The following is a 13,541-nucleotide window of genomic DNA, read 5'->3' on the forward strand; positions in this document are numbered from 1 at the left end:
TCCAAAGGAAGTGTCCCTCCTCATCCACCCCATCCTCACTCAGTGTAGGCAAAGAGTATTGGAGGCACTGAACCTCCCTGATCTCTCTACAATTTGGCTTACCATGCACAGGAGGTAAGGACACTAGGACATTCTATTAACACATGCATCTATAATTTCTCTGGGTAGAATTTGAGTTCCATCCATGTTTAAGTTATCGTGGTATACTAAGTGTTTGTAGAAAGGTTTCCTTGGTCACAGTTTTCTGTTGAGTGGGTGAATGAAATCTATGCCTGGTCTCTACTATCATTTAATGATCCAAAGACAAAAGGAAAAATATTTGGAAACAAGGCACTGAATAAAAAGTGCTTGTGCTATGCGTGGTGATGTGTGCCTAAAATCACAGCAACTCAGGAACTGAGGCACTAGGATTGAAAATTCAAGTCCAGCATGGGCAATTTAGCCAAATCTTGTCTCAAAAATTTAAAAAGGGCTATAAATGTAGCTCAGCGGTAAAGCATCTCTGTGTTCAATCCCCTGTAGTAGGAGAAAAAAGTGCTTGAATGAATAATATAATGTTGCAGCATCTGATATAGGAGTCACTAGCTATACCTAGCAAATTAGGCTTAAATTATAAAGTTTAAAATTCTAGCCATGCTGGAAGTGCTAATAGCCACATATAGCTTCTGTACAGCTACAGATACAGATACTTCACCATCAGTGAAAGTACCACTGAGACAGCACTGTATGAAGAAATTGAACTTTAGGTAAGTTCTGAAAATGCAAAACTGCTTTTAGAATTCTTTGCTTGTTTGTTTCTGTGGTGCTGGGGATCGAATCCAGGTCCTTGATATGAGGCAAGCACTCTACCAACTGAGCTATATCCCCAGCTGGAATTCTTGAGGTAATCTCCTCTGCCTGCCTTCCTTTCTCAAGGTCCAAAGGGTCAGAGTTTTGTTCCATAATTAAAAATAAAAACTATTGGAGGGGAAAGGGGGATAGGAAGTGCAGCAGAATAAAATAGACACTAGTATTGCTGTATGTATATACGTGGCCGTAGAACCAATGTGATTCTGCGACCTGTACACTTGGAAAAATGAGAAATTATACCCCATTTGATTCAAATGTATGATATGTCAAGATCCTTGTATTGTCATGACCAACTAATAAAAAAAATACAACAATGAGTTTAAAAAATAAATAAATAAAAACTAGTGTACTTTTGATTTGGAAAATAGAAGTCTTTCCTAGTGGCTTATCTGGGAGGACATGTCTCAGCCCACCAGATGGGCCCTCCCCCTGGTCGTATAGAACATAGTAAGTTGTTAGTACAAAAGTCACACTGAGATAAAGTTTATTGTCATATAATGAGCAATTTTTCAGAATGAACAAGTCTTCTGTTTTCTTTAAACATTACATGCCACATTAATTGTCCCTTAATGAGGAGCCTGGATGAAAAGTTGGCAGGTTGGTTTTTCCCTTTTGTTGGCATTAATTCTTTAAATTCCAAAGGTGCAGGTTTAAGGGTGGATTTAGTAAGTTGTTAGCTAATAATTACAATAATGAACATCAGTTTCAAATTTAAAATTACAAAGCAATAATTGGGGGAAATCAAATGTTATAAATTTATTTGGGACATCGATTACCACCTTTTTGAATGCCTTTGAAAACAAGCAAAAATCAATACATTTCCATCTTTTTTACTTTCAATAAATAATATCTTTGTTTTATATGTATATAGAGATAGATATACTTAGTGAGTCATTTAGCAGGATTTTAAAGTTTTATATTGCATTCATCCAAAACAGCTCTTTCCAGATTGATAGGATGCAAATGAGGTAAGAATTAAGGCAAACCCAAAAGGCATGCAAATGTAGTACATTTATATTCACCGATAATACAAGCGCTTATGTGTGGACCAGACGCAGGAGCCAAGGGCCTGTCTGTGTGTCTGTCCAGTACTATTTTACAAGAGAATGGTGACACAGTTCGTAGTTAAGTTACATTACCATGGGGGTCTCAGTGCTACTAACATTATGTAATCAAGGGGACACGAGCATTAGCAAAACATGTACAAGAAATCATATAGCTCTTTGCAGCACATTTCTGCACAGCCTTTGGAGGTGGATGTTTTTTTTTTTAATGAAATGATATTACACATATCGCATTGTGGCAGGTTGTTTGTCTTGTTTTATAACATATGCTTTTAAAATTCATTAGCAAATGACATTCTCATGCACACAAGTGTTTCAAACACAAGAAGCAAGTCCCTTGATAGGTAGTCCAAGCAATATTTGTGTGTGTGTGTGTGTGTGTGTGTGTGTGTGTGTGTGTGTGTGTGTAATAGCTGCAGACTGAATGGAACATTGAGACTTTTGTGCAGTCCATAGCATTGACATCAGCTCATTTCTGAATGTCGCACTGGAGAAGTAATACAATGGAAGGGTCGCTCTTTGCAGCTTCTTTGAATTCATCCAATGTAATTTGGTCATCCTTGTTCTTATCCATCTTGCTGAAAATCTTGTCTACTCGTTGCTCAGGCGTAAGGCCATCCTCATTCATTTTCATCATGATCACAGTGCCCACCATTTTGTAGATAGCCTTGGGAAAAGAACATTGTAGACGATATTACCAGAAAACCCAGGAGAGCAGACAGCTCTTCCTGCCTCCCCTTCACCTGACTGGATCCTACCCATCCTTCAAGGCTTAGCTTCTCTTTCCCCAGAGAAGGTTCATTTCCTGTGTGTCATGTTCCCATGGCAACCCATATATATCACTTTCCCCAACATAATACATCTCTCACTTTATTAGAATAGTAACTGCTTTGTCTTCCCCACCAGAGGGTTCATTCTGGGAAGCTGGGGGATTATGTCTTTTTCTCCCTTCTGTAACTTCAGGACTTGACACAATGCCTGGCACACAAATAGGTCTTCAATAAATAGTGATTAAATGAAAAAAATCCATTTAAAGTTTTAGGAGGTTGGGATGTAAAGTTAGGAAGCAGTAGGTGGAAGGGTAAATTGCGGTGTTGGTGAGAAATGAAGCTGGAGAGAGGGAAGCAAGAAGCAGATCATAAAGTTCTAGGTATGGAAAGGAACTTAAGCTTATTCCTTAGATGGTTTTCAATGAGAGAGTGATATAAACAAATAAATGTGAGTCTGGTGGCCAAATACCTATAGAATTCTGGATGGTTCCTGGGATTCTGACTAGAGAAAATGGATAGAAACAGTGGCTAGGTGGTGAGATCAAGAATCATGGGTTAGGAACAGGTTCAGGAAAGAAAATGCTGTGTTAGATTTTAAATATTCTGAGTCTGAAGTACAGATGATAGTCACCAAACACGAGCCTTGGTGATTTAAGAACAAATAAAATATGGGCCCAGTCAGTACGGAACTTACAGTGTGTTATGACAACAAAGCCAGGTGTACCATTAAAATTGGGCTCTGAAAGAAGTTAGTTTAAGAAGATCTGTAGAGCAGAGAGTGTGTATATTGAAGAACAGAGGGAGAAGATTCCAGTTCTCCACGTCAATCAATTGTCCATAATTTTCATTGAGTGTTTACTAAATAGTAGTTCTCTTTCTTAGAGAAGTGCTTTAAGAAGATGAATGCCCATCTATACACATACCCGCATGAGAATGTTCAAAGCGATATTATTAATAATAGCCTCAAAGTGGAGACACAAATGCGCATCATCTGATAAATGAATAAACCATATGATATGCCTAATGCAATGGACTACTATTTTTGACAATGAAAAGGAATGAAATACTGACAAATGCTACAACACGAGTATACATCAAGAAGAAAGAGAAGCCGCTGCACCACTGCCAGACACAGGCTACACACTGTATGATCCCATCTCTGTGAAATGTCCAGAAAACCATATCCACAGAGACAAAGTAGAACGGTGATTAACTGAGCTTCAGAACAGGCCTCCAGGGAGGAGAGCTCTTACTGGGAGGAATAGAGTTGGTTCAAAATAGAATTATGTTGATGTTGCATACCTCTATAAGTTAACTAAAATACTGTTAAATTGCATACTTAAAATGGGTGATTTTATGTTGTATAAACTACAAACTCAATAAACCTGTTTTTAAAAATGCTAACTAGGGAGAGTAAACTACTAGCAAATGCCTTATTAACAAGTTAAATATCCATTGAGATTAGCTGTTTTGTGTTTGTGTATTTATGTAACTGGATTGTGTTGAACTATGGAGGAAAAAAGTCTAAGGAATTTGTCTTTAAAAGAGGCAGACGGTTGAAGCTTCATTTTTGTGCACTCTTGGTAGACAGGAGCCAGGTTAGTTCAGTCACCTGAGAGGGGACCAAGGGCCAGGCAGAGACTGCTTTATACTGTGATTTTAAAGAGAGAACCAGGTTATCTGTATGTAAGCTGCTCTCCTCACTCTGCCCATTGACAGGTGAGAGCAAGAGTCCTTTCATGAGGCAGAGGTATGCAGAGAGTGGCCAAGACAGGAGCACTACTGAGCAGGCCAGGGCCACAAGACACAGCTCCCTGGGCCTCAGCTGGCAACTCTGAAATATGGTCTCATTGACCGCAGCCAAGGTGCAGCCCTGCAGTGGACTGAATATGATGACCCAGAAAGGACCTTCCCCATGCAGAGACCCAGGCAGGGGAGGGGCACCCCAGACTCAAAACCAAATGTCAGAGGGCCATCAGTGACTCTCGTACCCTCCCTCAGGTTTACACTTCATGGGGTACCCTGTGAGCATCCAGATGTTTAGTATGCTCTTTTTTCAAACAGGATATGTCACCACTCTGCTTCCTGAGAAGAAATAATTAAGTGTCAGTTATGTTTTCATTCACCAGACTGTGTAGACCCCTTATTTAGCTCTGGTCCAAGCACTTCAGGTCAGACATGCTGTCCCTCAGCGAGGTTGCACTGTCTGACTTCCCTCTTCTTTCTTCCCAATGGTTCCTCCCCCAACACCAGCACATCCTCACTCTTCTCAGGGCCCCTTCTCTTCTCTGGGGACGGGCTCTTGGGTCAGTAGGCTCTCAGAAAGCAGGCTGTGTCTTTTCATATCCCTCTCTCTTCCACCTCGCAGAGAAACTGGTCCTTAGAGAATGGTCAACAACAAGCCGCAGGAGCCAACAGGCGGTAAGAATTCTGGGGTGAAGTAGGCCAAGAAAGCATCTTGAACAAGGCCAGAGAACCTAGACCTGGATGGATGAGAGGATTTGGGTGGGCACAGGGCCATGAAGGACATTCCAGGCAGAAGGAGTGTTCTGAGCCTAAGTACGCAGGCACGTATCATGGGTGAGAAGACAGAGGTGGTCAGACCAATTAGTGCTAGGAGGAATGCCAACCGAGGGATCTCATTGAGTTAGCTGTAGAGCTGCAGAGCTGTGCCTGGGGGCACATAGTCCTGCTCTGGAAAGGTTTTTGGTCCAATGCATGAGAAGCTTTTGAAGGACAGAAATGCTATAATGCAAAAATTATTATTGGAAGTGCATTGGTCAAGGTGGCTCAGCAAAGGGGACCTGGAGACAGGAAGATATGCAATGGCTCAGGTGATAGGGCCCAAACCTGGCAGAATGGTGGTGATGAGAGGGGAAAGGGGTGGGAGCTGGCGCATGGCCAGCTAGGTGGAAATGGCTGAGAGCTGAGATTTTTGAGGAAAGTCTAGAAGGAAAATAAAACAGAAGCCTAAAGATAGTCTGCAGGAGTCACTACCATTTTCTGGGTATTTACCCAGAGGAAGGAAGCAGGCAGGTGTTTACGGGCTCAGTCATTCCTACAGACTGTTTGTTTTTCATACAAACACTAAGGCAGCCCCAGGGTCTGACTCCTAAAGCTCCCTTCTGTGATCTGAATCTCTGTGTCCCAAGTTCCTGTGCTGAAATCCTCAGCCCAATTTGATGGTTTGAGGTGGGGTCTTTGGGAAGTGACTGGGTCACGAGGGCAGTGCCTTCGTGAATGGGATCAGTGCCTTTAGGAAGGAGGCATCAGAGAGCCCCTACCCCCTGGGTCTTTTGAGGACACAGCCAAGTGCCTCTATGGCCCAGGAGGCAGGCCGTCACCATCCACCAGTGACATGATCACAGACACCCAGCCTCCAGTGGATGAGGAATATATTCCTGCAGTTTACTAGCCACCCAGTCTGTGGTGTCGTGTTGAAGAAGCCTGACCTCCTCTGTCAGTTGTGACCAAGCACCATGCGCTATCCCTACTGACTTGCCTTCTACTGAGCACTAGAAAACGGGACAAAAATAAAAGAAGCCGTTGTTTTCAACTGGCAGCACTGGACTGCTATTCCTGAGAAGAGGGTAATGAAGGAGAGGAGCCCTGAGGCTCAGCTTCCCACCCAGGGTTCTTTCTGGACCACAGAGCAGGAAGGAGGCCCAGGCAGCACAGTATGGTGGTCTTACCTCTTACCTCTCACTGAATTGAGGAGGCAGAAGCTGAGTGGGGAAGACAGAGTTAACAAGAGAGAGATAGCTATGCAGAGAGAGCACTCCAGGAATCTGCAGAGGGGACTCTTTAATCTGTGTCTACAAACCACGCTGTACATAGGGGTTGAAACTCCATAGAGAAATGGAGAACAACTTTGCACTTACACAAGACTGTGGAATGCTCTAACTCTGACCAGTCGGAGTTTTTTATATATACAGTTAGTGTCTTGTGAATGTACACAATGGTTAAATTCACTGTGGTATATTCATACATGTACACAGGAAAGTTAGGTCAGATTCATTCTGCTGTCTTCCCCTATCCTGTCCCTTCTCCCTCCCCGTCAGTCCCCTGCGTCTAGTCCACTGATCTTTCTTCTGTTTTGATGGAATCCCCCCAATTTTCCCCTCCCCCACCACCCAGTTTTGGCCTATCTTCCACAAATCAGAAAAAAAAAAACACTGGCTTTCTGAGTCTGGCTTATTTCATGTAACATAATAGTCTCCAGTTCCATCCATAATTTCATTATTTTTTATGCCTGAGTAACACTCTGTTGTGTATATATACCTTTTTTTTGGTGTGTGTGTGTGTGCGTGTGTGTGTGCGTGTGTGTGTGCGTGTGTGTGTGTATGTCTCTCGGTATGTGTGTGTGTGTGTGTGTGTGGTGCTGAGGACTGAACCCAGGGTCTTGTGCATGCAAGGCAAATATTCTACCAACGGAGCTATATCCCCAGCTCCATGTGTTCTTATCTATTCATCCAGAGCAGAGAGAGCTTGTTGAGACATTCAGTAGTAAGGTCATTGTCCATCTTTCTCCTCCTAGGCAAAGCTTTAGGAAGTTTTCTATGCTTACTGTCAGTACTTCCTCCATTCTTCTTGGCTGCTCCAATTGGGATTTACCCCCCAACTCCACTTAAACTATTCTTATCTAGTTTACCAATGGCCAAGTTTCCAAATCTAATTGTAAATTGTAAATTGGACATCTAGGAGCTGGCCTGGTACTGTCCCCAGGGTCCCTGCATCTGTGAGCTAGCCTGGTCATCACTGCCAAGCCTGGAAAACATGACCAATTTCACAGGACACTGTGACCATCATGGAGTAAGATAAAAAGAGAATCACTCTGTAATTATGTCTCAACACAGACAAAACACGAAATAACATGCATCCCAATCCCTGCTAATATAAATGACTGTAGCTTCTCTACCAATTATAGATTGAGTCTTGGGTAGTCTTCCTTCCTGATGTGGAATTTGCTGAGGTACCTAATCCTAGAAGCATTCCCACTCTCTGGAAGTACCCAACCTAGAGTGAATCTCTACTTCCCTGAGTCCTCCAACCCCAAATTACCTTACAAAAGTCCATATCCTGTAAGTACCTACACTCTTACTGAATTCCCCACGATTGCCTCAGGGCAAGGGGTGATAAACTCCACTTGTCACTGACACTGCAGGTGTGTTCTTTGGCTGATGGGCGCTGACAAGGGTTCAAGAAGAGTTTGGGGGAGGATGGGATTGGTCATCAATTGGATGGGTGGACAAGTAAAAGAGGAATAAACTTAGAAAAGCCTATTGTGTAGGAAGGTCATAGTGACCCTGATGAGATCTAGGAGGAATGTGGAAGAGGAACCAAAGATTAAAGAATGAGAAAGGTGGAGGGGATATGGTGGCGCACACCTGCAATCCCAGTGGCTTGGGAGGCTGTGGCAGGAGGATGGCAAGTTCAAAGCCAGTCTCAGCAAAACCAAAGTGCTAAGAAATCAGTGAGACCTTGTCTCTAAATAAAATACTGTTAGAGTCTGTAAACAACTCTGGATGGCGCCTGGCATTTTGCCAGAGGGAGTGGTTTGAGAAGTAACAAAAGCAAGCCATTAAGTGTGGAGATTTCTTATTGGTTGACTGCTGTATCTAGTTTATGCTAATTAAGATAAGCTGTGTGGAATGTATAAATACCCCTCCTGTCCTACAATAAATGGCTCCCATTCCTGCTGTATCAATCTACACAAGTTGTTCGTCACCCCTGTTAGTTTGCTGCAGCCGGACTGCAGCAGATGGTGGCCCGTTACGGGGAGCCCTGGGACACTTGGGGGTAAGTGACGAAAAAGAAAAAAAAAAAGCTGCCCGTCCCTAGATAGGACGGGAGCAAATCTGCTCGTCCCTAGGCAGATAGGACGAGAGGAAAAATGGCCATTTTGAGAAAATGGAGAAGATTGATACAGTATGTTTGTGTCTTGTTTTGTCTTGAAATGTTGTATTGTCTTTGTGACGAAAATATGGAAGGGGTGAGAAGTAAATTACTAAGGGAAAGAGGCACCCCAGTGGAACCAAGAGCAGTTAGGGCATGTGTTGATAAGAGCCCAGAAACTCTAGTCAGAAAGAAAAAGAAAGTTCAAAAGAAGAAGGATTATCAGAAAAAAAAATTGCAGCAAAAGGCTATTACTGAATACTTTTCGTTACTGGAAGGTGCATAAATCAGAGCTGAGGCTGCCAGGTGCGCAAGCCGGTCATGGCACAACAAGGACTCTCCAAGTGCTGGCAGCGGGCTCTTCCCACCCTCCGGAAGATGGCCCGAGTCCCTGAAGTTTGATTATTTCCAAGGCCAGTAACTACAAAGGTTCTCCCACACCTGGAAGCTAATGAGTAAAGAGCGCCATTAAGGCCTATTTCAAATGTAAAAAACCTTGAGATAATGTACTAAATTGTTCAGAAGGTTGTTTTCTTAGTGCCTGCTGGAATACTACAGGATTTTCTTTAGTCATCAGGAGTTCCTGCCTTCGTCCCAGTGCCAGTGAAGACGAAGGTGAAAGAGAACTGGACGAGACTTCGGATCAAGCTAGCTGCCTGCAGAACTTACCTGGACTGTGATTTACCTGGACTGTGAGTTAATCTATTGAGACACTGCTTTACCTGGACTGAGACAACAAACTGTAATCTATAACAAATTATAACTCGGTATCTTTGCTAATGGTGTCATTGCTTGTATAATTTTTCCAAGGGCTTCTTGCATGGAGCCATCAAGTGGCTTGGTATTGTGGCATTTTGTATCCTCCCCTTCTGCTTGTAGCAGATTATTTATGGTGTTTGTGTAAAAACCACTATGGTTGTTATTAAAATTAAACAAAAGGGGGAAATGTTAGAGTCTGTAAACAAGTCAGGATGGCGCCTGGCATTTTGCCAGAGGGAGTGGTTTGAGAAGTAACAAAAGCAAGCCATTAAGTGTGGAGATTTCTTATTGGTTGACTGATGTATCTAGTTTATGCTAATTAAGATAAGCTGTGTGGAATGTATAAATACCGCTCCTGTCCTACAATAAACGGCTCCCACTCCTGCTGTATCAATCTACACAAATTCCTCGTCACCGCTCCCCCCCCCCATTAGTTTGCTGCAGCCGGACTGTGGCAAAAAACAAAATAGGCTGGGGATGTGGCTCAGTGGTTGAGTGCCCCCATGTCACTCCCCAGTACCAAAAAAAAAAAAAAAAAAAGAGAAAGGTGAAAAAATGAAGTCACATGTTCAGAATTTTTATGCTGTATTTTCAGAACCGGTTTGGGAGGATATTAATTGAATGAAGTGGAGACAATAGAAAGCTAAGATACTAGTTTACTGTGCATGTTGTAAGGGGAGGGAGCCCTGAAGATAGAAGGGAAGTAGCTACAAGGGAGGAGCAGAGAGTTCAGACCCCTAAGAGAGGGTGTGAGTGAAAGGGCCCCATCTTAGAGGCGGCAACCAGATCTTTCTGTGTGGGGCAGGCTGGGGAAAGAAAGGTCTTGATCTGAAGCAGGGAGTGGTGTAAGAGTACAGTGTGGACACTGAGGGTTTGGGACACTTGGGTTTGGGCTGCTTTTCTTATCATCATTACCAATTCTCATTTGGTGACCCACTCCTCCTGAATTTCTGCCCTTGGGATTGGGTGCCCTTCACCCCAGCTCTAGGATGGACTCTTGCCTACAGCAAGTAGTGCATTTCTTTCCCCAAGTTGTAGTGGCCAGGACAGGGCTGGGCCAGTACACTGAGACAGTCAGGAAAAGCCACTGGCGTACATCAGCTGCTGCAGGCATGGGGTGAGGTCCCAGGAAAGTACAGCTGTAAGCTGACCAAGTCCTTCTCCTCGGGGTGTGTGTTCTACGACATTCTCTCACACGAGGTCATGGGGGTAGGTGACTAATGCTGTGACAGAACGCCTTCTTGGTGAGGGTCAGTTGGGCTAGGTGGGGGTGGACACATTGGGGTGGCAGTGCTGGGAGGAAGGCCTTGCTGGGAGAGGAGGTGTGGGCAGAGACGAGCGCAGTGAGGGGGGGCAGTGGGGCATGCTGGGGGAGGGAGGAAAGGAGAAGGCCCAAGTGAGATGGAGGTTAGAGGAGAGCCCACAAGGCTAGCATGCCTGGAGTGCAGCATGCAGGGAGGGCAGGGAGTATCCAGGCCAGAGCGGAGGGCAGAGGAATGCTGGGTAATTGCAAATACAACAAATAAGGACGTTGTGGAATGGTGGGAATCTGGAGAGAGGTACTCTGGAGCCCCTGGCTGCCTCTGATACCCACCCCAGGAAGCTGGTGTAAGGAAAAGGGGACCATGTCCAGCAAAGCAGGACCACCAAGGGCCCAGGAAAGTGCCTAATAACATCTTTTTTGTGCAGCAGACTTTTGTGTTTGTGGAAGACCTTGTCGTCTGTGAGTGGGTGGTTAAAAGGCCAGCAGGAAGGGCCCAATACTGGTTCTGGGACTTCTCCAGGCTCTGTGCTGCAGTGGGGAACAGAAGCAGGGGAAGTGAAGGCCTGGTGTGTGACCGCGTGGCTCCAGGCAGGGAAGAAGAGAAGCCACCTAAGCACAGGCCCTAGGAAGCTGTTTGGGGGCCCGTTCTCGGGTGCCAGCTGCCCCGGGCACAGTCCCATCTGAAGCCCACCTCGATTATCTCCAGCATTTCCACCCGGGTGATCTTGCCGTCGCCGTCCAGGTCGTACATGTTGAAGGCCCAGTTGAGCTTCTGCTCGAAGCTGCCCCTGGAGGTGATGGACAGGGCGCAGATGAACTCCCGGAAGTCGATGGTGCCATCCCCGTTCTTGTCAAAGGTTCGGAAGGCATGCTGCGCGAACTTGGAGGCATCTCCATAAGGGAAGAACTGCAAAGCAGAACACACAGGTCAGAGGTCAGCAGGGGAGGGAAGTGAAGGTCTTTGGTCTTGGCCCAGAGAGAGCCAAGGGCCAGAGGATGTCGGGGCAGGGCCTGCTCCCATTCCGGTGCTTCTGGGAGGGTGGGAGGCAGAAAGGGAGGCCTTCTCTCCTTGTGTCCTCAAGCACAGGTTCCCACCCTTTCCTTCAGGTGAGGCTGGTGACATGTGATTCGGGGGTTGATGGGGCCTGGAGTCAGTCAACAAGCACACGGTGCTAGGGCTCCTCCTATGTGGCCCCTCTGGTCACTCTCCTCCAGGGGCAACTGAGGCAGGTAGCAGCCTGGCAGGTGGTGCCTAAACTTCTCACCATGGGGCTAGAGGGAGGTTGCTGGACATAGTTTCTCCCCCTCCACCTCCAGAGCCCAACCCAAACTCGCCTCCTCCCTCAGTGAGTTCTGGTTTCTGACTTCTTTTTACAGGGAATTTTCTTTTGCAGAACAGACATTTAAAACCCATTAAAAATAGAACATGACTGGGCTTATTTTCGAGAGACATAAAGAGGTTTCTTCACAGAGCCAGCAGTCATGGAGGGTGCGTGGGCGACAGAAAATGGACAGGCAGAGAAAAAGGAGGCAGAGACCCAGAGGAGATAAGACCTCAGAGAATCAGTCTGGGCTGGCCTGGGTCTCTTTGGACAGGAACCTAGGCCATCACACACAGCAGGGGGTTCTGACCTCTAACAGGAGGACATACCTCAAAGCCAAAAACAAAAGCAAACCATGTGCTATTCAAAGTGGAGAGGCCAGGTATGTGGTTCTGTTTCTGGGCGAATAAAACCAGCAACTACAGGGGCTACAGCAATACTGAGGTGGCTTGCTAGTGTTCTTATTTCTTTCTAAGTCATGTTACTGGCTAAGGGGACCTGCTGGCCAGCTGTCTCTGTGTCCCTACGGCTGTCATCCTTTGGGGGCATGGGTACATATTGAAAGACCCTCAAATCCCCCGTCCAAAAGAGAACTACGCGTCACACTGGCTGCAAAAGCAAGAGGCAAGTTTATTAATACACAGGCGCCTGCGGGTGCACAGCAAAACCTCAGCCGAAGCTTTGGTGAACTGGCACACCGGGCTTTGGGGTACAGTTCTTTTATAGGGAGAGGGGAGCTGTTTCCCACCTAGCACACTAACAGGTATCTCATTGGTTCTTTTGAATCCAGCATTAGGGTAAACTTGCTTTTCACTATACGTTCTCAGAAAACCTACAGGGTTACATTTCATTCTTTCTGTTCCTGCTTATCTGTTCCTGTTTGCTAAAGCATGTCCTGAGATATGGGTGCAGTGCTCTTCTCAGCCGGTTATGTGGTAAGCTCATCTGGTACTTGTGCCTATTTTATTGCATACTTTTACAACAAGGCCTCAGGTTATGAGGCTGGAGTCTTTCATTATTTCTCCTTGAACATCTCTGCATTGTGCTCAGTGTAGCTTCACCCTCCTCCTACACCCCAAAGCACATCGGAAGGGGAACAATCCCCCAGAAATCAATATGCCTTTCCACATAAGGATTCAGCACACGAGGTCCTGAGAGGAGACAAGTATTCCAGGGGCCGGAGAGGCTTGTAGAGTTGTGTTTGGGCAGCACTTTAGAGCCACCGGTTTCAGTTCCTATTACAGTACAGAGCATTACCCCAACCTTTAATGGCTTACGGTGACAGCAATCATTGTATTATCTCAGAAAATAAAAATTTGAGGACTATTATGGTTTAGATAAGTGTTCCCCAAAAGCTAATGTGTAAGACAGTGCAAGAAGGTTAGGAGGTGAAATTGGGTTATGAGAGCTTTAACCCAATCCGTGAATTAATCCCCTGGTAAGGATTAACTGAGTGATAACTGTAGGCAGGTGGAGAGTAGGGGAGGAGTGGGAGGAGGGGAGGAGGATGTGCCTTTGGGGTCTATATTTTGTCCTTGTTGAGCAGAGAGCTTGCTCTGCTTCCTGGTGTGATGTCTTGGGCGGCTTCCCTCCACCACACTCGGCACCACATCCTTCC

The 13,541-nt window shown here is 45.3% G+C and overlaps 1 protein-coding gene across 1 annotated transcript in view; it reads right to left on the reverse strand.

The window, feature by feature from the left end:
* Positions 1-1,514: 1,514 nt before the first annotated feature.
* VSNL1 (visinin like 1) overlaps positions 1,515-13,541 on the reverse strand; it is a 103,650-nt gene continuing 91,623 nt past the window's right edge. The window contains exons 3-4 of the mRNA XM_081265395.1: positions 11,293-11,508; positions 1,515-2,580 (exon numbers count right to left, since the gene is read on the reverse strand). Coding sequence (XP_081121521.1) covers positions 2,383-2,580; positions 11,293-11,508 — 414 coding nt within the window. The 3' untranslated portion in view covers positions 1,515-2,382. The remainder of the gene's footprint in view (positions 2,581-11,292; positions 11,509-13,541) is intronic.

The sequence above is a fragment of the Spermophilus citellus genome (genome assembly GCF_964194105.1).
Source record: "Spermophilus citellus genome assembly, chromosome: 13".
Taxonomy (NCBI): domain Eukaryota; kingdom Metazoa; phylum Chordata; class Mammalia; order Rodentia; family Sciuridae; genus Spermophilus; species Spermophilus citellus.